Raw genomic sequence first — 24,184 nt, forward strand, 5'->3', positions numbered from 1 at the left:
CTGCCAGGGGACAGGAGCACCAGGGCCTTTCTCCCTGCCCACAGCCTCTGCTTTGCTGGGCACAACAGCCCAGCCATCTCCCCTGTAGAAGTGACTCCCAACCCCATGCCCCTCCAGGCCTTCGGGAGCTACCCAAAATGGGGACCACCATCCTGCCTTGTAACCCCAGAGGCTCCCACCCTTACCTCAACTGCTCCAGGGCCAGAACCACCTGGAGGGGCACTGGAGATACAGGGGTACCCAAGTAATACTTCTTCAGCAAGTCCTGAAAGTCCCAGAGAGACATTGTCAAAGTGGGCAAGGGGCACACGAGAGCTCTTCTGTCCAGCCCAGAGGCAGACACAACTGCCACACACCGGCCCCATCACTCACACATTTCCCACTGAGGCACTGCAGGATGCAGCAGATCCACAGCTGGTGGACCTAGCCCGCTGCCCAGCCACTGCCTGCCAGCACCCAAGGTCCCCACCAGCTGGAGCCATGTGGCTGAGGGAGACCTGTATGCCTCCAGGGAAGCGAGCCTCATGGCACAGCCCAAAACTCTGCTGCAGACAGCCCTGGCTCTAGGCACTCACCGTCAGGATCTCCAGCAGCTTGCCCTTCAAGGAGGGATTAAAGCAGGCAGAGTCACCCACAGCATGGAAAGCAGAGCTGAAGTCAGTGATGCTCTGCAGCAGCGCAAGCTTGTTCTGCAAGTCCTGAGGCCCAAGAGAGGAGAACATTCTTTTAACTGTGGGAAGGGCCGAGGGCTGCAAGGGGAACATGAGGGGGCAACGCTAAGGGAAGGATTGGATTTTCATCTGGACACAAACCATTCCCCAGGGGACCTTTGGAAGAAGAAGGCCCATCACAGCATTCCCCCTCACACAGGGGCTGCAGCTGGGCACTTAGACACCCTGGCATAGTTTGAGCCCTCACCCGACAGCTGCAGCTGTAGAGCAGCAGGATGTTGCCCACAATGTCTCCCTCCAGATGGGCAAGCAGTTGTTCCTTGGAGGCTTTGAATGCCAAGCTGCCATGGGCGAGGATGAGAGCTCTGCGTGTGGCACAAGCTCTTGTGCTGTTCAGCTCCATCTGTGTGGGGAGAAATGCCTTGAGATAGTCACTCAACAGCCCCCAGTGCCACACGATGCACCTGGGCTCCCAAGGCAGGAGCTGCCTTGAAAATAAGGCAGGAAAAAGCCAAGATGGAAACGCATAATGCTTTACCTTCTTCTGTCTGGAAATCCTCCCATTTCGGCCTGTGCACAGCCTGGACACAAACATGGTGAGTGTGTCCAGGACTGTGTGGAAGTTGCTCTCAGCGGCATGGCTGAGAAGAGAGATCATTCCCTGCACAAAAGAACATGGGGTGTTTGGTGCAGGCCTGAACCAGCTGGCACAGCCAGCCACAGTGGCCAGGCTGGTCTTTGCCTGAAGGAAGAGGCAGCAGTGAGGAGATCAAAAGGCCCGGAGCAGGGCCAGGAGAAGCCCTCAGCCCAAGGGACAGACTGGGGATGCTGGCAGAAGCTGGTTGGAAGGAGAGCTCACCTGGACTTCAGATGGCTTCTCCATGTTTGCATCCTCCAGGTGTTGCAGCAGCTTCTCTTGGACGTGGAGGACTTCCTGACAGGCTCCCAGTACTGTCCCCAGTGCCTTGTACAGGAAAGACTGCATGGGAACGGAAGAGAAGGGATGGGAGGGAAGAAGCAGAGATGTGTCAGCAGCCTGACCTGCTGGGAGAGGGCCAGGTGGGAAGGACCCACGGTCCCTGGGAGATGCTGAGAGCAGCTGCAGGGCTGAGCTTTAGCCAGCTCTGGGCAGTTTGCTGGGAAAGGCTCTCTGGGGGGCACAAGCCAGGGAAGCAGCAGCCCATGTGGGCAGAGCACCAGCCACAGCCACAGCCCCAGTTGGGCACCTGCGACTGCACCGCTGGGTAGAGCTGGGGGCAACCCACCTTTTCCCCAGAGCTGCTGGGAGAGCTGCTCAGCCACTGGCTGAGCTCGCAGCTGAGTCCCTTAGTCCAGGCCTCATCCTCCATGGTGTCCAGTGATGCCCTCAGGAACTGTTGGAGAATGGGAGAAGCCAATGTTCCTTGCCTATTCCCACATTCCTAAGTCACCACAGCCTTCTGGGGACAGGTGCCTGGAAGAACAGCCCCTCTCCCAGCTCCACCCAGCATTCCCTCCATTAAAGCTGCCTGCCACTTTTCTCTTAAGACCCCCCTTGGGCTTGGGACAAAGAGGAAGAAGCAGTGCCACAGTGGCAGGCAGCTGCTTTGCAGCAGCATTTGAGAGGCTGTTCCTGTCCCATGGTGGCTTATGGGAGTGGGGCTTCTCGAGGCAGGCAAGCATTTCTCTGCACCATGCCTTCTGGCAATGCTGTACCTTTAGCAGACGGTGCTCCCACTCTGCAGAGCTTGGGACGCTCTCATCTTTCCCTGCACAGCAACAGGAAGCAAAAGACACTTGCTTGGGATCAAGCCACGAAGGAGCTGATGCAAACCTAGCTTGGTCTGGGCACTCAGCACTGCTAAGCTGGGACCTGCACCCCCTCCACAATGACCCATCCCTCCCCACAAACATGGTCCCCACAGGAACACAGAACTAACTGCTCCAAGACTGCTGTCTGAGGGGATGTGAAAGGCCCATCCGTGTCCTGGAATGGGTAGATCCCCAGGGGAAAAGGTCCCTGGGCCTCAGTGCTGTCTCCCTGGAATGGGAACAGCAGCAGAGCAAGCACTGGGCCGCAGGCCATGCTTCCCCTGAGCCATGCAGCAGAGCTCTATTTTCATTCCTCCCCTTCCCTGCCTCCACATCTTCTTCCCCACCAGCACTTTACCTTCAAGGCACCGCAGCAGCAGGGGGATCTCAGCAGCCCACGTGGCCCCCACAGCTCTGTGGATCTTGCTGTAGAGGTTTTGCATGAGCATCAAGGCAGCGGCTTGGAGTTCACTGCCTGCAAAAGGGCTCCCTGCCACCACCTGAGCAAGAGCAAGGAGAATCAGGGTCAATTCTGCAGCAAGGGCAGCAGTTTGCTCCAGGAGGGAAGTCCTGGTGGGCAAGGTGCAGCCAGCAGCTTTGCCCATGGTGCTGCAAGCCCGGAAAAAGAAAGTCATCCTCTTGGGGGAGATAGGTGCTGGCACCCTTGGCCATGCTGCTTCTTTCTCAGGGCTCGTGGAAACAGCCTCTGGAGCATCTACTCACCAACAGGCGTGCCAGCAGTGTCTGCGGAGTCAGCAGTGGGCCTGTGAGGAGAAAGAAGTACTGGGTGAGATGCCAAGACATGCTGCGCTCTGCCACACACACCTGCACTGTCCCTTTTGGGTGCTAATGGGTCAACAGAGCTCACTGGGGCAGTTTCTGCTCCTACCTTGAAACATGGAGCTGAGGAAATGGGGATCCAGTTCTTCTGGATCTATCTCCTGCACTGTCAGGTCCCCTCTCTCAGCCAGGGTTTGCACACAGCGGGAGATCGGGATCAGCATGCCTGTGTACTGGGCTGGCACCACATACAGCAGCAGCCGCGGCCAGAAGAGCTGTAAGAAATGAGGCAGTTGAGCATGTCAGCTTTCCTGCCTCTGCTCAGAGATGAAGAGGACTCTGTGAATTTCCCCGAGCCTTGTGTGCTTCAGAGCACATTGGAGGACAGACCTGGGGTGTTGGAATGGGAGGAGGAACATGCGGTGCGAAGGCAAGGAACAGCAGCAGGGCAGACTGCAACTTACTTTGGTCACCCCTCTCACAGAGAAATCCAGTGACCCCAGGATATCCATGCACAGCTCTTGGAGAGCTCCTTCTTCCTGGGCTTCCTGGACAGAAAGGTTTCCGGCTGCCTGCACAACAGTGTTGTTGGAACGCTGGTTACTCTCAGTTCTCAGGAGCCTCTCAGGATGCTCAGATGGGCCACAGCTGTGCTTCTGTGCCAGTCTCTGAGCAGCACGGGTCTTCCAAAGGAAGATGCTGCCCGCTGTCCTTACCCTTCTTTCTGTGGTGCGGCTGAACTCGCTGAAGATGTGTCCCACCACATCCCAGGCTGAGCAGCTCCAGGCATTAACACTGAGCACATCCTTGATGAAATGCAGAATGGCCCTCCTCACCTGCCAGGAGTCAATTGTGGCTTTGATTTTCCTGCTCAGAAGTCAAAGGGAAGCCATCTGCTCATTGGGGCAGCCCTTTGGGCATGAGCAGAGACAACAAGAGCAAAGGCGAAGCCTTGGCTCCTCAGGTGAGGGCTAGGCCTTAGCACCAGGTGGTGAGCTCTCCCTACACAGCACAGAGGCCTGCCCACTCTCTCCACAGGAACCATCATAACCAAGTGGTCAGGGCCCCCTCACTTCCCTGGGCACCCCAGCCCTGCCCGAGGACACTCTCCCAAACCATCTTACCCGCGTCCTGAGGTCCCTGCACAGACATTGCACAGCCTTCACAACAAGGGACAGCTTCTCTGTCATCACAGGATCTGCATGAGATGCACAGAAGCATGTACGGTCTGAGACACAACCCAAATGGCAAAAGGGATCCCTAAAAGTTCCAACCCATGGTACTGACCATCAGAGCAAGCCAGAGCACCAAGCAGACTCAGGGCTGCCACACATCCAGCCTCCCTCTCACCACCCAGCTGTGCCTGCAGAAACAGGACTGTTTCCTCTGGGCAGATCCGGGCTGCGGGGAGGAAATCCCACACTGTGTTAGCAAGCAACTCATGTTCATTCCAGAGGTTTGCAAGAGAGGTTTTGGCCAGGACACCACCAAGGATCACCAAATCTTCTCTCCTTACCCTGCAGCAGGATGCAGTGGGTCAACTCAGCTCTGTCAGCTTCACTGTGCTGCTTGCTGTCATCAGAGAGCTGTGGGAACAAGGTCCATTTTAGAAAATCACATCAGCACTGAGGTTGGAAAAGAAACTGTGCTGCCAGCTCTCTTCTCCCTTGGCACCCTCGGGAAGAGGACATGCAGACAAAACACAGCCTGCCCCACAACATCCCTGGGGGCACACACACAGCTCTGGAGCAGCCATAGGTATGCAGGAGGTCAGGCTGAGCAGCCATCAGAGGCTCAGAGCTCCACAGTCCTCCTGAAACTTAGCCAGGAGGGAAACTGCTGTGGATGCAAGGATAGGCTCCCCTTACCTGGTAGAACACAGCGCTGGTGATGGCCAGAAACTTGTCCTTGGGGATGACGGATTGAACTCCCTCTAAAGCCTCCAGGAAGATAGTGAGGCTCTGCAAGAGACCAGGAGGAAGAAAGGGCTGAAGCCACATCTAGCCACTTAGGAGCAGAAAAACTGATTCCCAATGGTTTATCCACTGGGAGAAGCTCCCGCACAAGTGTTCTGGTTTGTCCCCCTCTCCCTGCAGCACCAAGAGAGTCTCTCTGCTCTCAACCAAGTCTGTCTGGGCATCGTTTGCAGGCATTTCCCACCCGGCAGCCCTCTTCTCCCCCATCAGATGCAAATGAATGTGGTCCCCCTGACTGTTAGCATAGAGCTCCTCAGGCACTCAGAACCCAGCAGTGGTGGTGGTTGTAGTGAAGCCTCCAGTCCCTGAGAGATGGGCCCCAGTGACTCCTGGCTCTCTTCTGGCTTCTGTCTGGGTTGTTCCTTCCTTGACTGAAGAGCTCAGGAAGCCTCAGACCCCCCTTGTACACCTATTCTTTCTTTCTCCAAGGGCTCTCCTTCTCCTCCCTGCAACCCCTGACCCCTCATGGCCCCACCTCCACACTGAACCCTGCACATCTCACCTTGTTCCCCCTGCAGGTGTCTTGGACCTCCTGATACGAGTGCACTAACTGGAGGAGCTGCTCCCAGACATGCTCTCGAGGCAGCTCCTCTTGCAGGAGGACAGTCATCATGGCAGTCACAACCTCAAGGACGACCTGTTTGTCCTGGAGAGGGATGGCAGAGGTGCAACATCAAAGACTGAAGGTCTGCCCTTCCAACAGAGAGGGCTTTCTCTTTCCATTCCCCTTCCCCATTCCCCCATGCCCAGCAGGAGATGGGCTCGCTCTGGAGGGCAGGGAGGTATTCCTGACACCCTTATCCCCAGCTCTCCCTGCCACAATGCCTTGACATGCAGCTGCTTCCCAGCAGGGAGATCCAGCCCTGAGCACAGAGCCAGTTTGGGGCCCTTTGCAGAGCCAGCCCACTCCCTCTCATCACCCCTCTGCTCTCAGCCCACTGGGTACAGACAGAGCTGCCAACATGGATGTCCACACTGCAGTCCTGGGCTGGGAATGCAGCAGAGCTCACCTTTTCCTCCTTGCAATCCTGCCAGTTTCTCAGCACATTGAAGAAGAGCTGGTAAAGACTCTTGTAGATCTGTTCTTTCCCCGTGGCAGGCCAAGAACATCGTTCTCCAGAGCACAAGTGAACCTTGACTCCTTCCAACCACTGTTTCACAACTGAAAAAAATAAAACAAACAAAAAAGAAAAATGAATGATTATTTTTAAAAAACAAGAGTAAAGGGAGCCTATGCGACTCTGCAGCAGGGTGAGATGCGAGGGCTGTCCCGAGCCCCCCTGCTCTGCTGCTGGCACTCACCAGTACAAACGATGTGCAGGCTCCGGCCGCTCTTCACCTGGCCCACCATACTGCACAGGCCAGCCAGCATCAGCCTCATGTAGGAGATGCACTGTGTAGCTGCAGAGAGGAAAGAGAGATCCACGGTCAGAGCCTCAGCAGTGAGGGAGGAGGGACTGCAGCCCTGCAGCCCCCAGCTCAATGCAGATTACATGCAGAGGGGAGAGACCCCTTTGCCAGGTTGTCATTGATGTCAGGAGGCTGAGGGCACTCTACCATAGCTACTGAACAGTTTGCTCAGGGTGATGAGCACAAACTCCTTGGACATCTCCCCTGTTGCCTTCAGGTGTCCCTGGAGCTCGGCCATCACCAAGCTGAAGTGCATCCGGGCCAGAGCCACCAGGACGTTGCTGGCAGCCGTCCTCACGCTGTCTGTCACTCCCTGAAAAAGAGTCACTGGTGACATACAGCACAGGAGGCTGCCTGAGACCTTCCCTTGGGAGGGCAAAGCCACCACTATCCGCCAGCAGAACACCAGCGTAGGCAGACGGCTCCCTTTGCCTTTGGGAGTGACCTCTCACCTGGGCTGCTGTCAGGTCCTGGGACACCTCTGCCAGCAGCCGGTTCACCACTCCGCATGGTGGGCGGCCGTCGTCCTCTTCCCACAAGACGCTCTCGAGCTCGTAGTAAACCTGAGCTCGGTCACCCTGGGGACGGGGATCAGACATGTTTTGCTTTGCCCTTGTTCCCGGGGAGCCACCCGCTGCCACCCATTGCTGTGCCAATGTGCTTCTGGGGCCTGGCACCCTTGGGACCGTGGCACTGGGTCGGGGCAAGGACTGATGGTTGGATGTCCCAGCTCACCTCCTGGTCTTGCAGGCGCTGCAGCAGCGAAGTCACAGCACAGGCAGGGACAGGGCTTGCCACCCTGCCTCTCCCTCTGCGACGTGTACATCTGGGCTTGCAGCCCACACAGGCAAAGAGACCTGGAAGGAAAGAGCAGAGCTGCTGGTGTTGCTTGGAGCCAGGGCCGAGCATCCAGCCAGCTCTTGGGAGGAACTCTCCTCCAGCCCCATGGTGTGGGGTGAGCTGCGTTGGAACATGTATGGTCAGCGGGGAGACAGGAGAGAGAGCCTTCCTGTTGCTGGGGTGCTGGGGAAACCATGGTGGGCAGCTGCACTCAGCAGAGCAAGGACAGTGCTGCTGGCACATCCTAAACAGACACTGGCGGCACACACGTGCTCCGTCAGCGTCACTGTGTCTGGAGAGGTGGAGGGACCTCACCTCGAAGGGCTCTCAGCCGCTCCATCACTGCAGGAAATCTCCAGATAGGCACAAAGCTCTCTCTGGTCCTCTCCCTGCGGGTCCCACAAGAGACAGCATGTCTTTGTGAGGCACTTGGCTCCAGGGTGGACATGTTCTGTGACCAAGCAGGGATTCAACTCAGCTTGTGAGGGAGAATCCCTAGCAGCATGCAGCTGCCGGATACCATTGCCTGGCATTGTCTTAGTGACTGGGGACTCCATGTTGGGAGGCACTGAAACCCCTACCTGCTGCCCAGACAACCTCTCCAGAGAGCTTTGCTCTCTTCCAGGGGCACATGTCAGAGACATTAAGAAGACACAAAAATAAATAAATAAATAACAGAACTAAAAAGCATTAGGAAACAAGTTTCCTAACTTCCTATAAGTAGACATTTCCTTATAACTTCCTATAAGTAGACATTTCTGTTTAATTTGATTTTTCAAAAAGAAGAAACGTTTCCCTTTTTTCTTCTCTGCTGAACCTTAGAAGTACAAAGGAAATGCTTGATTTGAATTCATTTACTTTTATCATTCACGTGAGTGCATCTTGACTCAGATATCTTCTTTCTTTCCATCTTTTGCAATCCATTTCAAAAACAAGGGTACATTAAATTCCTATCAAAGTGATTTCAAATGCAGAAGAATCATACAGTCACAAAGCCACGGGGTTGCTGTTTTATCTGGATGTCAGCCTGACCGACCTCCTGCTCAAAGCAGGAGGGCTCAGCACCACATCGCCTCTGTCACGGCTTTGTCTAAGTTGATCTAGAACACCCCAAAGGACAGAGATTTTATCACCTTTCTGGGAAGCCTGCCCAATGCCCCATCACTGGTGGCTTCACTTCACCTGACATTCAAGCTGAAGCTGGCCTACCTTGCTGCTGCTCGTTTACAGTGTATCTATCATCTTTGGCTCTGTTCCCTTTCAGTGGTTGTATGGAACTATTAAACTGTCCCCCTTAGCCTCCGTCTCCAGACTGAAGAAGCCCAGTTCCCTCAACATCAAACAGGCCACGTATCCATCATTCCAGATCATCTTCCAGGACTGGGTGCCTGAACTGCACACATTAAACTAATTATAAATTCACTGGTACTGAAAAGGGAGATCTGTTTTCTTTTGCTGATGAGACATCATTCTTTTAAGGTCGGCCACATACAGCTTTTGTTGCTTATTCAATTGACCCATAATCAATCTAGTGCAGCTTGCCAGATATTTCCATAGTGAGATACGGAGCAAGGGTGAGTCTCTGAACTGGTTGCTGAGGCACGAGTGATAGTATCCTCTCCTGCCAAAGATGATCAAATGTAACAGCCTTTGTTGTGTTATTGTGTCACAGTTCCCGCTAGAAGCCCTTTTGATCGCCGAAGTCGCCTGACTCGGAGCCGTCCCGGTCCGATCAGCAGCGACTGACCGCGGGGTTCAAGGGGGATCTCGGGCGGTTCCTTCAAGCAGGGAACCCCCGGCCTACAGGAGCAGCCGGCAGCTCTCGCAGGAGCCGCTGACGCAGCGCGTGGGCGTTGCCTGGCAACGGCAGGAGATTTAAACGGGCACAGTAGCCGGTAGAAGCCCTTTTGATGGCCGAAGGCTGCTGATGTGGTCTGCTTAGACTTCAGCAAAGCCTTCGACACTGTCTCCCATGCTATTCTCCTGCAGAAGCTGGCAGCCCGTGGCTTGGATGGGTACACTCATGTCTGGGTAAGGAGCTGGCTGGAGGGCCGGGCCCAGAGAGTGGTGGTAAATGGAGTTAAATCCCGTTGGAGACCTGTCACGAGCGGTGTTCCCCAGGGATCGGTGCTGGGGCCTGTCATCTTCAACATCTTTATTGATGACCTGGATGAGGGCATTGAGTGCACCCTCAGTAAGTTCGCAGATGACACCAAACTGGCTGGGAGTGTGGATCTGCCTGGGGGTAGCGAGGCCCTACAGAGGGATCGGGATAGGCTGGAGAGCTGGGCCAAAGCCAACGGGATGAGGTTCAACAAGACCAAATGCCGGGTCCTGCACTTTGGCCACAACAACCCCAGGCAGCGCAATAGGCTTGGGGTGGAGTGGCTGGAGGACTGTGTTGAGGAAACGGACCTGGGGGTACTGATTGATGCTCGGCTGAACATGAGCCAACAGTGTGCCTGGGTGGCTGATAAGGCCAACGGCATCCTGGCTTGCATCAAAAACAGTGTTACTAGCAGGAACAGGGAGGTAATTGTCCCCCTCTACTCGGCACTGGTGAGGCCGCACCTCGAGTACTGTGTTCAGTTTTGGGCCCCTCACTGCTGGAAAGACATTGAGGCCCTGGAATGCATTCTGAGGAGGGCTACGAAGCTGGTGAGGGGTCCGGAGCACAGGCCTTGTGAGGAGTGGCTGAGGGAGCTGGGATTGTTCAGCCTGGAGAAGAGGAGGCTCAGGGGAGACCTTATTGGCAGCTATTAAAATGATGACTTGGTTAAAAAAAAAAAAAAACAAAAAACAAAAAACAAACTCTTCCACATCATAGCCAGGATTCTGGCATTTAATTTATTAAATAAATAATTCATTTTTTTTAGCTCATTTTCTCTTACCCTCTCCTCCCCTCCCCTCCTCTCCCCTTCTCTTCTCTCTTCTCTTCTCTCTTCTCCCTTCTCTTCTCCCTTCTCTTCTCTCTTCTCTCTTCTCTCTTCTCTCTTCTCTCTTCTCTCTTCTCTCTTCTCTTCTCCCTTCTCTTCTCCCTTCTCTTCTCCCTTCTCTTCTCCCTTCTCTCCTCTCTCCTCTCTCCTCTCTCCTCTCTCCTCTCTCCTCTCTCTTCTCTTCTCTTCTCTTCTCTTCTCTTCTCTTCTCTTCTCTTCTCTTCTCTTCTCTTCTCTTCTCTTCTCTTCTCTTCTCTTCTCTTCTCTTCTCTTCTCTTCTCTTCTCTTCTCTTCTCTTCTCTTCTCTTCTCTTCTCTTCTCTTCTCTTCTCTTCTCTTCTCTTCTCTTCTCTTCTCTTCTCTTCTCTTCTCTTCTCTTCTCTTCTCTTCCCTTCTACCGGCTCCACCGTTGAAGACAAAAACTTCTTATTCTCCTCCATGTCTCACTGGAAAAATTGAGAGTCTCAAGTTGTGACTGAGTAAACTTCACCTCAAACAGACTTTGAGAAGAAAAAGAAAAGCTGCTGCTTCCCTGGATCCCTCTGACAGAGGCAAGCTACAACTGAGAGCGCAGCAACAGCAAGGGCAGGAGTGACAATACCTGTCCGTCGACTCAGGCAGCCGGGAGAAGCTGCCAACTGTGGCCTCTGCATTACAGCGGGTGAGGATGACCACCGCCTGGAATATGAAGGGCATGAACGTGCTCTGCTGCAAGGACAACGTGCAGCTGCGCAGAATGTAGAGGATCAGCAGCGTCTGAAAGAAGAAGGCGAGAAAGAATGACTTGCTGCATCCTTGACCTAACCATGGACATTCAGCACATGAGCAGTGCCTGTTCCCTTGACATGCTGCCAAGGCCTAAGCCTACATTTCAGGCCAGCCACCCTGTCCAAACCCTGGCTCTGCACTCAGGCTGTGCTTCTTTAGCACAAGAGGCAAACAGCACAAAGCGTAATGCAACAGCCAGAAAGAGTCCAAGACACACGGAAGAAAGTCTCTTACATCCCGATGGATGTCCTTTACATTCATCTGCAGAAAGGTGATCAGCCACTTCCCAGCAGCACGCACACGCGTTCCTTTGGCCTTCTGGAAGGTGTCCTTGATGGCCATCATGAAGTCTATGGTGTGTTCCAGAGGGAAGTTTCTGCACACGATCTGCAGAGAAATGAGAAGCAGGAGAGATCCCATCACTGATCTGCAGCAACTCTTCAAAACATAAAGCGGTCTTGAGAGCATTCTCAGTGCAGCAGCTTGCCGGTCATTCAAGTGGCCATCACAACGCTCCTGCTGTCCTTACCCTGCTATTCATACCTACAGTGGTTGAGCCTTCTCTCAGCTTTTCCACGCATGGTGTTTGCTTATATGCAAAGCCTACCCCCAGCAGCCACGGTCATACACGTGCACACACTCACATGCACAGCCACACGCACGCACATTCATGTCATGGAATCAGCTCCTTGCGCTGGGCACGTGAAGGCCAGACATAGCTCAGAGCCTCCTGCTACTTGCTGAGAAAAGTGATCTCAAGGTGACAGCTCCTTCTGGAAGTGGTTTGAGAGGCGGCAGAAGCGGAGGGACATGCAGAAGCCTACACATTGAGATCGCATCACCCCTTTTTGGGTCCACTTACTCTTGCAATTTTGGACGAGGTCTGGAGCTGAGAGGTGGTGCTGCAGTCATTCAGCCCCTCACACAGGCTCCCGATTTCTCCCGTCTTGATGACTGTGTAGGTCACCTTGTCTGGAAAGAGCCCAGGGAAAAAAGGAAAGTCGTGCTTCTGGAAACGGAACCTCTTTCCACAGAGGATAACCAGGACAGGGCAAGGACAAGAAGCGGGCTGCGCACGCTGCCTCTCTCCCCTGTAAACAGGGCCCCAGCCCGTGGGACTCTGGTAGTGCGGTGAAGGAGAGCAGAGGGCTGGCGCATGCCTGCTCTACTCACCTTGGATGCGGAGAAGGGAGCTCAGACAGGTAACGGCCAACTGACGGGATGTGGGCATGGGGTCACATGTTAGAGGTGCCAGCAATCCTACCAAGGTGCCAAAGTGCTTGCAGGCATCTCCTCTCTGCAGGAGTAAAAGGCAGGAAACACGTTGTAGGCAGCCCCAGCTCTCCCTAGCTTCTCCTGCCTGTGCTTTCCCATGCGGTGGGTGACACAGAATGCACAGCTGGGTTGAACTCGCCTTCCAACTCAGGGGCACCGGGGAGGGAGCCAGGGGCATGCAGAGGGGCTCTTTACTCACCTGAACCTCTTCACAAGCAGCCAGCATCATGGAGCAGGTCTGCAGGGCTCTCTTGCGCTCCCACACATTCTCTGAAGTCATTGCTCTCTGCAAGACCTAAGGCAGATCATCTGTCTCACTGTGGATGTCTTTCCTTTCCTGCCACCCCTCTCTCTGTCCCACCTTTTCCGGTACTTTCCATCAGGGCCTGCCCTGTGGTTCCACGTGGCCCTCCTTGTGCCTTTCCCCCTGCAGGGCCCATTTCTCTGCCCATTTATGAGCTCGAAGTGAGCTGGCATGTCAGCAGGAGATTTCTCCCCCTCTCACAGTAAACTCAGTCACCAGATTTCTGTCCCTACTATCAACAGGTATCATATATTCCTTGTCCCACAAGTACTCACATGGACTATGTTCTGGAAGAAGCCACGGCTGGACTCTGTCTCCAGCAGAACCACCATGAGCCGGCCCAGAGCTTTCAACGATGTTTGCTGAAGCTGAAAGCAGAAGAAGGGATTGAGGTGTGGCATCACGGCTGCTGCCAGAGCATGGGTCGTGTGTGCTGAGGTAGGTTTCTGACTGAGAGGTGGCCAGAAAAGATAAGGCAGGTTACCTGCAGGTACGGAGCTGCTTGCTGTGACTTCCTGATCTTCAGCATCATCTCCGCTGAAGGGAGTGTCACAATGTTCTTGCAGCACAGAACCAACAATTCATACATTTCCTTGCTTCCTAAATAGGGCTTCAGCTTGCTGACAGGAGGAAAAAAGGAAGAGAAAGCATAAAGAGCCTTTACCAGTGCTCTCCAGACTGGTTCAGACAACATCAGTTTCTCCTAATGGACAGCTGCAAAGCCAACAGCCCTACCCTGTGCTGCTGAGCTCTGTTTTTAGTTCCAGCAACACCCACCTCCTCTTCAGCAGCAGTGAACCACCTCCCTCTCCAAAGGAAAGGAGACCCCAGGTCTCCCTTCTCTTCCCTGCCAGGGGACAGGAGCATCAGGGCTTTTCTCCCTGCCCCAAACCTCAGCTTTGCTGGGCACAACAGCACAGCCCACTCTCCTGTAGATGCGGCTCCTCACCCCCTGCCCCCTGCAGACCTCCAGGAGCTACCCAAACAGATGACCACCAATCCTGCCTTGCAACCCCAGAGGCTCCCACCCTTACCTCAACTGCTCCAGGGCCAGAATCACCTTGAAGGGCACTGGGGAGACAGGGCTGCCCAAGTAATACTTCTTCAGCAAGTCCTGAAAGTCCCAGAGAGACATTGTCAAAGTGGTAAGTGGCACATGAGAGCTCTTCCACCCAGCCCAGAGACAGACACAACAGCCACACACCAGCCCCATCAATCCCATGTTACCCACGGAAGCACTGCAGGATGCAGCAGCTCCACAACTGGTGCACCTAGACCGCTGCTGCCCAGTCTCTGCCTGCCAGCACCCAAGGTCCCCACCAGCTGGAGACATGGAGGCTGAGGGAGACCTCTGTGCCTCCAGGGAAGCGAGCCTTGTGCTACAGCCCAGTACTCTGCTGCAGACAACCCTGGCTCTAAGCACTCACCATGAGGATCTCTAGCAGCTTGCCCTTCAAGGAAGGGTTAAAGCAGGCAGAATCACCCACAGCCTGGAAGGCAGAGCTGAAGTCGGTGATGCTCTGCACCAGCGCGAGCCTGTTCTGCAAGACCTGAGGCCCAAGAGAGAAGAATATTCTTTGAACTGCGGGAAGGGCCGAGGGCAGCAAGGGGAACACATGAGGGCAACTCTAACGGAATGGCTTGGGTCTTCATCTGGGCATAAACCATTCCCCGAGGGACCTTTGGAAAGAGAAGACCCATCTCAGCATCCCCCCTTCATGGAGGGGCTGCAGTGGATTCTCTGACACCCTGGCAAACCCCAAGCTCTCACCCGGCAGCTGCAGCTGTAGAGCAGCAGGATGTTGCCCGCAATGTCTCCCTCCAGGTGGGCGAGCAGTTGTTCCTTGGAGGCTCGCAGTGCTAAACTGCCGTAGGCAAGCATGAGAGCGCTGCATGTGGCATGAGCTCTTGTGCTCTTCAGCTCCATCTGTGTGGGGAGAAATGCCTTGAGATAGTCACTCAACAGCCCCCAGTGCCACACGATGCACCTGGGCTCCCAAGGCAGGAGCTGCTGTGTAAATAAGATGGAAGAAGGACAAGGTGGAAACCCGAAATGCTTCACCTTCTTGCGTCTCGAAATCTTCGCATTCCGGCCTTTGTACAGCCTGGACGCAAACATGGTGACTGTGTCCAGGACTGTGTGGAAGTTGCTCTCAGCAGCATGGCTGACAAGAGAGATCATTCCCTGCACGAAAGAACAAGGGGCAGTTGGCACAGGCCTGAACCTACTGGCGCGGACAGCCACAGTAATTGGGCCAGTCCTCGCCTGAGGGAAGTGGCAGCAGTGAGGACATTGAAAGGCCCAGAGCAGAGCCAGGAGAAGCCCTCTGCCCCACTGACAGACCGGGGCCAAAGATGGATGGAAAGAGGGCTCACCTGGGCCTCAGATGGCTTCTCTGCGTTTGCTTCTATCAGATGCTTTAGAAGCTTCTCTCGGATGTGGAGGACTCTCTTACAAACTCCCAGCACTGTCCCCAGAGCCTTGTACAGGAAAGGCTGCATGGGAAGGGAAGGAAGAAGCTGAGATGTGGCAGCAGCCTTACCTGATGGCAGAGGGCCAGGTGGGAAGGACCCACACTCCCTGGGAGTCACTGAGAGCAGCTGCAGGGCTGAGCTTTAGCCAGCCCTGAGGATTTTGCAGGGAAAGGCCCTCTGGGGGACACAGGGCGGGGAAGCAGTGTGAACAGCCTGCGTGGGCAGAGCACCAGCAACAGCCACAGCCCCAGTTGGGTACCTGCAGCTGCCCCGCTGGGTAGAGCTGGGTGAACCCACCTTTTCTCCAGAGCTGCTGGGAGAGCTGCTCAGCCACCGGCTCAGCTCACAGCTCAGGGCCTCGGCCCAGGCCTCATCCTCCATGGTCTCTAGCGATGCCCTCAGGAGCTGTTGGAGAACAGGAGAAGCCAATGATCCCTTGCTCTTTGCCTCTTCCCTCATTCTCAAGTTGCCGCAGCCTTCTGGGGAGAGCTGCCTGGATGAACAGTTCTTCTCCCAGCTGCCCCCAGCTTTCCCTCCCATTAAAGCTGCCTGCCTCTCTTCTCATGAGACCCTTCTTGGGCTTGGGACAGAGGCAGCACTGCAAAGGCATGCGGCTGCTCCACAGCAGTCTTTGAGAGGCTGTTCCTGTCCAGTGGGGGCTCATGTAGGAGCAGGGCTCCTGGAGGCAGGCAAGCACTTCTCTGCACCGGGCCTCCCAGCAATGCTCTACCTTCAGCAGACGGCACTCCCACTCCACAGAGTCCGGGACGCTCTCATCTTTCCCTGCACAGCAACAGGAAGCAAAAGACCTTTGATTGGGATCAAGCCACAGAAGAAGAGCTGTTGCAAACCACACTTGGCCTGGGCACTCAACACTGCTAAGCTGGGACCTGCACCCCTTCCACAGTGACCCATCCCTCCCTACAAACACTGTCCCCGCAGGAACACAGAACTAACTGCTCCAAGACTGCTGTCTCAGGGGACATGAAGGGCCCGTCTGTGTTCTTGAACGGGCAGATCCCTGGGAAGAAATGTCCCCGAGTCTCCCTGGAATGGGAACAGCAGCAGAGCAAGTACTGTGCTGCAGGCAGTGCTTTCCCTCTGCCACAATGCTGAGCTGCATTTTCACTCCACCTCCCTCCCTGCTTCCTCCTCTCCCGCCAGCACTTTACCTTCAAGGCACTGCAGCAGCAGGGGGATCTCAGCAGCCCACACGGCCCCCACAGCTCTGTGGATCCTGCTGTGGAGGTTTCGCATGAGCAGCAAGGCAGCAACTTGCAGTTTGCTGCCTGCAAAAGGACTCCCTGCAACCACCTGTATGAGATCAAGAAGAAGCAAGGTCACAACTACAGTGGGAGAGAAGAGCAGTGGCTTCCCCAACAAGGGAAGCAGCTTGGCTCTGCCCCAGCGGGCAAGGAGCATCCAACAGCTTTGCCCATGTCCAAGCTGCTTCCTCCTCGTGGGTCATGGCACCAGGCTCTGAAGCATCTACTCACCAACAGGCGTGCCAGCATTGTCTGGGGAGTCAGCAGTGGACCTGCGAGAAGAAGCACCGAGTGAGATGCCAAGACACTCCTTGCCCTGTCGCATGTACCTCCGCTATCCCTTCTGGGTGCTAACACAGGTCAGCAGAGCTTACTGGGGGAGTTTCTGCTCCTACCTTGAAACATGGAGTTGACAAAGTGGGGATCCAGTTCTTCTGCCTCCTGCACCGTCAGGTCCCCTCTCTCAGCCAGGGCTTGAACGCAGCGGGAGACCGGGATCAGCATGCCGGTGTACTGGGCTGGCACCACATACAGCAGCAGCCGCGGCCACAGGAGCTGGAGGGAATGAGGCAGTTGAGCACGTCAGCATTCCTGCCTCTGCTCAGAGATGAAGAGGACTCTCTGAATTTCTTGTGTGCTTCAGAGCACGTTGGAGGACAGAACAGGGCTGTTGTAATGAGACGAGGAACACGTGGTGCAAAGGCAAGGGACGGCAATGTAGCAGACTGTGACTTACTTTGGACATCCCACTCACAGAGACATCCAGTGATCCCAGGATGTCCATGCACAGCCCTTGGAGATCTCCTTCTTCCTGGGCTTCCTGGGCAGAAAGGTCTCCGGCTGCCTGCACAACAGTGTTATTGAAATGCCAGTTACGTTCCGTTCTCAGGAGCCTCTCATAGGCTCAGGTGTGGCCCCACTGGTGTTTCTGTGCCAGCCTCTGAGCAGCACGGGTCTTCCAAAAGAAGATGCTGCCCACTGTCCTTACCCTTCTTTCTGTGGTGCGGCTGAACTCACTGAAGATGTGCCCCACTACATCCAAAGCTGAGCAGCTCCAGGCATTAACGCTGAGCACATCCTTGATGAAAAGCAGGATGGCCCTCCTCACCTGCCAGGGATCAATTTTGGGTGTGATTTTCCTGGTCAGATGGCAAAGGGAAGCCACCTGCTCATTGCAGCAGCCCTTCGGGCATGAGCAGAAACAAGACCCTTGGTCCCTGAGGTGAGGGCCAGGCCTTAGCACCAGGCTGTGCAGGGACCTGCCTGCTCCCCTCTCCCTGCTCCCCCCACAGGAGCCATCACATCACAACCATGTAGTCTGTGCTCCAGGACCTCTCTGGTCACCCCAGCCCTGCCCATGTTGGCAGCAGTATCACCACCCCGATAGCGCTTTCCCACACCAGCTCACCCGGGTCCTGAGATCACTGCTCAGACACTGCACAGCCTCTGCAACCTGGGGCAGCTTCTCTACCATAACGGGCTCTGCAAGAGATATGCAAAAGCATGCGTGGAGGTACAACCCAGATGGCAAAAGGGACCTCTGGAAGTCCCGACCCGTGGTACTAACCATCAGAGCGAGCCAGAGCACCAAGCAAGCCCAGGGCCGCCACGCATTCATCCTCCTTCTCAGTGCCCAGCTGCGACTGCAGAAACAGGACTGTTTCCTCTGGGCAGATCTGGGCTGCAGGGAGAAAATCCCGCTCTGTGTTAGCAAGAAACTCGCACCCATTTCTGGGGTTTGTGAGAGAGGTTTTGGCCAGGGCACCACCAAACATCGCCAAAGCTCCTCTCCTTACCCTGCATCAGGATGCAGTGGGTTAGCTCCGCTCTATCAGCCTCGCTGTGCTGCTTGGTGTTGGCAGAAAGCTGTGGGAACAAGGTCCATTTGAGGAAATTGCATCAGCATTGAGGACGGAAAAGAAACTGCTGCCAGCTCTTGTCACCCTTAGCACTCTCAGGCACAGGACATCATACAGACAAAACTCAGCTTGCTCCACAGCATCCTCGGGGGCAAACACTCTGCTCTGGAGCAACCACAGGCATCCAACAGCTAAGGCTGAGCAGCTGTCAGAGGCTCAGAGCTCTGCAGTCTTCCTGAGACTTGGCCAAGAGGGAAACTGCTGTGGGCACAAGGATAGGCTCCCCTTACCTGGTAGAACATGGCACTGGTGATGGCCAGGTACTTGTCCTTGGGGATGACAATCTCAATGCCCTCTAAGGCCTCCATGAAGATAGTGAGGTTCTGAAAGAGACCAGGAGAGGAAGGAAGGGCTGAAGCTACATCTAGCCACTTGGGAGCAGAGACACTGTTTCCCAATAGAGTGTCTGCTGGGAGAAGCTCCCACACAGGCGCCCTTGTTTGTCCCCACTCCCAGCAGCACCAAGAGAGTCTCTCTGCTCTCAACCGAGCCCTGTTTGGGCGTCCTTTGCAGGAATTTCCCACCCGGCAGCCCTCTTCTCCCCCATCAGATGCAACTGGACGTGGTCCCCCTGCTTGTTAGCACACAGCTCTTCAGGCACTCCGAGCCCCACGCTGGTGGTGGCAAAGACTCCCATCCCCAGGAGATGGGCCCCAGTGACTCCTGGCTCCCTTATGGCTCCTGTCTGGATTGTTCCTTCCTTGACTGAAGAGCTTAGAAAGCCTCAGAATTCCCTTGAACACCTGTTCCTTCTTTCCCCGAGGGCTCCTCGCCTCCTCCCTGCATGACCCTGACCCCTCTTGGCACTTGCACGGGCCCCACATCCACGCTGAGCCCTGCACAACATCTCACCTTGGCCATCCTGCAGGTGTCTTGGACCTCCTGACACTGGTGCATGAGCCAGAGGAGCTGCTCCCAGACACGCTCTCGCTGCAGCTCCTCTTGCAGGAGGGCAGCCATCGTGGCAGTCACAGCCCTGAGGATGGTCTCTCTGTCCTGGAAAGGGATAGCAGAGGCCCAGCATCAGGTCTGCCCTTCCTACAGAGAAAGCTTTCTCTTTCCCTTCCCTTTCCCCATATCCCTGTACCCAGCAGGAGATGGGCTCGCTCTGGAGGGCACGCAGGTTTTCCCCACACCCTCATCCCCAGCTCTCCCTGCCACAGTGCTGTGACATGCAGCTGCTCCCTGGCAGGGAGATCCAGCCCCAAACACAGAGCCAGTTTGGGGCCCTTTGCAGAGCCAGGCATCTCCCTCTCATCACCCCTCTGCTCTCAGCCTGCTGGGGACAGACAGAGCTGCCAACATGGATGTCCACATTGCCATCCCGGGCTGGGAATGCAGCAGAGCTCACCTTTTCCTCCTTGCAGACCTGCCAGTTCCTCAGCACAGAGCAGAACAGCTGGTAAAGATTCTCACAGATCTGCTCTTTCTCCATGGCAGGCCAGGGGCATTGCTTTCCAGAGGACAAGTGAACCTTGACTCCTTCAGACCACTGTTTCACAACTGAAAAAACAAAATAAAACAAACAAACAAAAAATGCATAATTAATTAAAAATAAATTTAATAATAAAATAAAATAAAATAGAAATAATAATAATAATTTAAAAAACAACAACAACAACAAAACGTAAGATAAAGGGGAGTCCCTGAGACTCTGCAGCAGGGTGAGATGCAACAGCTGTCCCGAGCCCCCCTGCTCTGCTGCTGGCACTCACCAGTACAAATGATGGACAGGGTCCGGCCGCTCTTCACCTGGTCCACCACACTGCGCAGGCCAGCCAGCGTCAGCCGCATGAAGGGGATGCACTGTGGAGCTGCAGAGAGGAAGGAGAGATCCAGGGTCAGAGCCTCAGCAGTGAGGGAGAAGCAGCTGCAGCACTGCATCTCCCAGCTCAACACAGATTACATGTAGAGGGGAATGACCCCTTTCCCCAGTTATCATTGATGTCAGGAGGCTGAGGGCACTCTACCATAGCTACTGAACAGTTTGCTCAGGGTGATGAGCACAAACTCCTTGGACATCTCCCCTGTTGCCTTCAGGTGTCCCTGGAGCTCGGCCATCACCAAGCTGAAGTGCATCCGGGCCAGAGCCACCAGGACGTTGCTGGCAGCCGTCCTCACGCTGTCTGTCACTCCCTGAAAAAGAGTCACTGGTGACACACAGCACAGGAGGCTGCCTGAGACCTTCCCTAGGGAGGGCTAAGCCACCACTATCCGCCAGCAGAACACCAGCGTGGGCAGACGGCTCCCTTTGCCTTTGGGAGTGACCCCTCACCTGGGCTGCTGTCAGGTCCTGGGACACCTCTGCCAGCAGCCGGTTCACCACTCCGCATGGTGGGCGGCCGTCGTCGTCTTCCCACAAGACGCTCTCGAGCTCGTAGTAAACCTGAGCTCGGTCACCCTGGGGACAGGGATCAGTCACACTCACTTTGCCCGCTGCCACCCAGCAATACGCCAGTGTGCTTCTGGGGCCTGGCAACCATGGTACCACTGGGACAGGGCAAGGATTGATGGTTGGATGCCCCCAGCTCACCTCCTGGTCTTGCAGGCGCTGCAGCAGCAAAGTCACGCCACAGGAAGGAACAGGGCTCGTCTCCCTGCGACGCATACATCTGGGCATGCAGCCCACACAGGCGAAGAGACCTGAAAGAGCACAGAAGCTGCTGCTGGTGTTGCTTGGAGCCAGGGCCAAGCATCCAGCCAGCTCTGAGAGGAACGCTCCTCAGTCCCACAGCGTGGGGTGAGCTGTTCTGGCACGTGTGTGGTCAGCTGGGAGACAGGAGAGAGAGCCTTCCCCTTGCTGGGGTGCTGGGGAAACTACAGTGGGCGGCTGCATTCAGCAGAGAAAGGACAGTGATGCTAAACATCACGAAAAAAACATCCTAAACAGACATTGGTGGCACACATGTGCTCAGGCAGCATCACTGTGTCTGGAGAAGTGGAGGGACCTCACCTCGAAAGGCTCTCAGCCGCTCCATCACTGCAGGAAATCTCCAGATAGGCACAAAGCTCTCTCTGGTCCTCTCCCTGCGGGTCCCACAAGAGACTGAGCCACCGCTCCCACTGCTGTCACAACAGCTGTGACATCACACCAAGGAGTGCCACCTCACAGCAAGCAGGGGACCCTTGCAGGCCCCAGAACACAGCATGTCTTTGTGAGGCACTTGGCTCCAGGGTGGACATGTTCTGTGACCAAGCAGGGATTCAACTCAGCAAGTGAGGGAGAATCCCTAGCAGCATGCAGCTGCCGGATACCATTGCCTAGCATTGTCTCAGTGACTGGGGACTCCATGTTGGGAGGCACTGAAACCCCTACCTGCTGCCCAGACAACCTCTCCAGAGAGCTTTGATCTCTTCCATTGGCGCATGTCAGAGACATTAAGAAGACACAAAAATAAATAAATAACAGAACTAAAAAGCATTAGGAAAGAAGTTTCCTAACTTCCTATAAGTAGACATTTCCTTATAACTTCCTATAAGTAGACATTTCTGTTTAATTTGATTTTTCAAAAAGAAGAAACGTTTCCCTTTTTTCTTCTCTGCTGAACCTTAGAAGTACAAAGGTGTGGGGAGGCTGGTTTGGGGCTTCTCCAAGGAGAGAAAGGATAGCAGGGAGTGCCCTGGGGCCAGCTGTCCTAGTGTGGGTGCAGCCCTCTTCCTAACTGGCCTCTATTTCCCTCCATGAAGATTTGTCTTTCTGCCCAGGTTTGACAGAACCACCCTGTGAAGGGGACTACAGGGAGACTGGGATTAAAAAAGCAATGTGAAAAATGTGCCTAGTGCAGTTCTCTAAAATCCATTAGCCTACCTTATGGTTTCGATCTTTTATTTTCTTGAAATGGCATGGATTTAGCAAGCATATTGCAATTTTAAATGGAAGTATAGGTTTATAAATCTACACTTACCCAGTCGAGGAAATGACCTGAGTCTGGGAAGTGCAAAGCTGCTGCCAGATTCCCCTGAGGCTAACAGGGTTGAATACCTGGTGCCTCTGAAAGCCAGGTGATGAATTTAAGAGTTTTGCAAACTCTTGGCCTGGGTTTTGCCAATCAATAGCAGTCACTTAGATATAATGAGCTGTCAATTGCACCTAGTTTGGATGATGGATGCTTATTTGATCCTGGAAAGAACATATTCAATGACTTGCCAAATTTATTGGATTAAATCCAGCAAATCAGAAATAACTAATTAGTTCTGTTAATAGGCATTTAAAATACAGTTCATATTTTGGCATGGTTGGTTCTGCACTGTTTTTGTCTTTCCAGCAGTGTGGGTCAGTTCATTAGGTTCAAGTTGTGCCTGGGTTCTTATCTAACTCCTGTGTTGGGTTGCCAAGCAAAGCAGGTGAGAAGGTGACATCAGCTCCGCCCTCCAGGAAAGGGAGACTTCTGTGAAGAGTGAGGGACTGAAATACTGAAAAACCTGGGGACAGCTGCATGCATAAGGAATCTTCTGATCCAATATTGTCAAGGGTTCAGCAGTTTCAGGTCCTCAGGATATAGTATGTCCTTTTCTGTGTTATGCAACAAAGAACATAGTCATGTCTCCACAAGTGATAATTGCTATATATATTAAAACAAATCAAAAACTAAAATCACAAAAATATGTTTGATGTTTGTTCAAATATGGTTTGTTAAATATACTTCCACTGATGACATGGCCATTCCCCCAGACATTAGAGCTGTACCATAAGCGTTAGGCCAGCCTTTTCTTGAAATTAGCTACAGTCCTACCAATGGCTTGGGAGCCTGTCACAGGCAGTTTCCTAAGGCCCCCTGCAGTTTCAGCTTTTCTTTGCATCAGTGCGCAAAAGGAGCCTGCAAGCTGGCCTTGCTTCAGCTGTACAACCAGACAGGACTGTGCTTCCATTTTCATTGTTTCTTGGTCTCTATATGGTGATTTGATCACATTATCTTAGCTCAGCCTGCAATTCTGTTTTTCCTGCACTCTAGCACAGGAGATGTAAAGCGATGAGAGATTTATTTCTGGGCTCAGTGCACTGTGAACACGACACACTCATGAAACAAGCACATTCTTAGCCAGAGAGCAGCAATCACTTCAGCAGTTTGGATTCATCTCCCGTTGTCTGTATCTGAAGTAAAGATGTTTGAAGCTTTGTGAGATAGGAGCAAGTGACTCCAGCATTCAGAGCGTGATTGAAGAAGGCATAAAGTTGTCAAGTGTCTCCTTTACCTTTATGGCTGCTGCCAGCTGGATTCTTCCTGTCCAGAAGTGAGGGTCTGAAAGTTTATGTGCAGCACTACAAACTGATGGTGCTAAATCTGAGCCATTCCAGCCAAAGTAGCTACTTTTTATTAGCAAAAAAAAGCTTTCTTTTTTTTTTTTTATTTTCTTTTTCTTTTTCTTTTTTTTTTTTCAAAAGTGTATTGTTTCTTTTTACTACCTGTTGGGAAACCAAGTCAGATGAGCTGTGAAGTGACTTGCGCTGTGTAAAACAAAAAACCTTTTTCCTCCTCAAGTCTTAAGTTGATTAGTGCAATAATGCAATTATTTCTAGGTATGTCTGAATAGTAAAAGCAGGTGGGCTTATTTGTTTGCTTAATTACTGCTGCTACAGTATTCTCTGCAGGGAGGATGCTGGAAATGAAGCAGGCAGCACTCTGTTGTCTGGCAGGAAGCTGAGCAAACAGAAGCACTTGGGGCGTACAAAGCAGACCGCAATTTTCTGACATGGCTTTTTGAACAAATCTTTGAAGAAAAAGCAACACAAAATGCAGAGTTACCACTGGAAATCAGATAGTTTTCCCATTGCTC

General features: G+C 53.8%; 2 protein-coding genes across 2 annotated transcripts in view; both read right to left on the minus strand.

Annotated features, from left to right (window-relative positions):
* The window catches only part of LOC140253814 (maestro heat-like repeat-containing protein family member 2B), a 17,165-nt gene extending 9,357 nt beyond the window's left edge, over positions 1–7,808 (minus strand). Inside the window, exons 1-23 of the mRNA XM_072339816.1 lie at positions 7,784–7,808; positions 7,364–7,485; positions 7,081–7,206; positions 6,776–6,941; positions 6,521–6,619; positions 6,229–6,380; positions 5,721–5,864; positions 5,111–5,203; positions 4,759–4,828; positions 4,530–4,643; positions 4,367–4,440; positions 3,959–4,078; positions 3,707–3,814; positions 3,352–3,517; positions 3,186–3,226; positions 2,821–2,962; positions 2,367–2,419; positions 1,937–2,044; positions 1,531–1,650; positions 1,210–1,332; positions 919–1,074; positions 576–749; positions 186–265 (exon numbers count right to left, since the gene is read on the minus strand). Coding sequence (XP_072195917.1) covers positions 186–265; positions 576–749; positions 919–1,074; positions 1,210–1,332; positions 1,531–1,650; positions 1,937–2,044; positions 2,367–2,419; positions 2,821–2,962; positions 3,186–3,226; positions 3,352–3,517; positions 3,707–3,814; positions 3,959–4,078; positions 4,367–4,440; positions 4,530–4,643; positions 4,759–4,828; positions 5,111–5,203; positions 5,721–5,864; positions 6,229–6,380; positions 6,521–6,619; positions 6,776–6,941; positions 7,081–7,206; positions 7,364–7,485; positions 7,784–7,808 — 2,576 coding nt within the window. The remainder of the gene's footprint in view (positions 1–185; positions 266–575; positions 750–918; positions 1,075–1,209; positions 1,333–1,530; positions 1,651–1,936; positions 2,045–2,366; positions 2,420–2,820; positions 2,963–3,185; positions 3,227–3,351; positions 3,518–3,706; positions 3,815–3,958; positions 4,079–4,366; positions 4,441–4,529; positions 4,644–4,758; positions 4,829–5,110; positions 5,204–5,720; positions 5,865–6,228; positions 6,381–6,520; positions 6,620–6,775; positions 6,942–7,080; positions 7,207–7,363; positions 7,486–7,783) is intronic.
* Positions 7,809–10,829: 3,021 nt separating this feature from the next.
* Positions 10,830–21,387, minus strand: LOC140249866 (maestro heat-like repeat-containing protein family member 2B). Its single transcript, XM_072332086.1, is given in 32 exon segments — positions 10,830–10,849; positions 11,005–11,030; positions 11,032–11,159; positions 11,406–11,558; positions 12,034–12,143; positions 12,345–12,468; positions 12,646–12,732; positions 13,026–13,118; positions 13,235–13,370; positions 13,785–13,864; positions 14,178–14,300; positions 14,522–14,677; positions 14,813–14,935; positions 15,127–15,246; positions 15,523–15,630; positions 15,956–16,008; positions 16,398–16,539; positions 16,722–16,762; positions 16,886–17,045; positions 17,227–17,334; positions 17,479–17,598; positions 17,899–17,972; positions 18,058–18,171; positions 18,287–18,356; positions 18,640–18,732; positions 19,262–19,405; positions 19,761–19,912; positions 20,125–20,223; positions 20,380–20,545; positions 20,685–20,810; positions 20,943–21,052; positions 21,363–21,387. Coding segments are annotated over 32 exon segments (3,384 nt in total).
* Positions 21,388–24,184: the final 2,797 nt, after the last annotated feature.

This window comes from Excalfactoria chinensis, chromosome 1, assembly GCF_039878825.1.
Source record: "Excalfactoria chinensis isolate bCotChi1 chromosome 1, bCotChi1.hap2, whole genome shotgun sequence".
Classification (NCBI taxonomy): Eukaryota; Metazoa; Chordata; class Aves; order Galliformes; family Phasianidae; genus Excalfactoria; species Excalfactoria chinensis.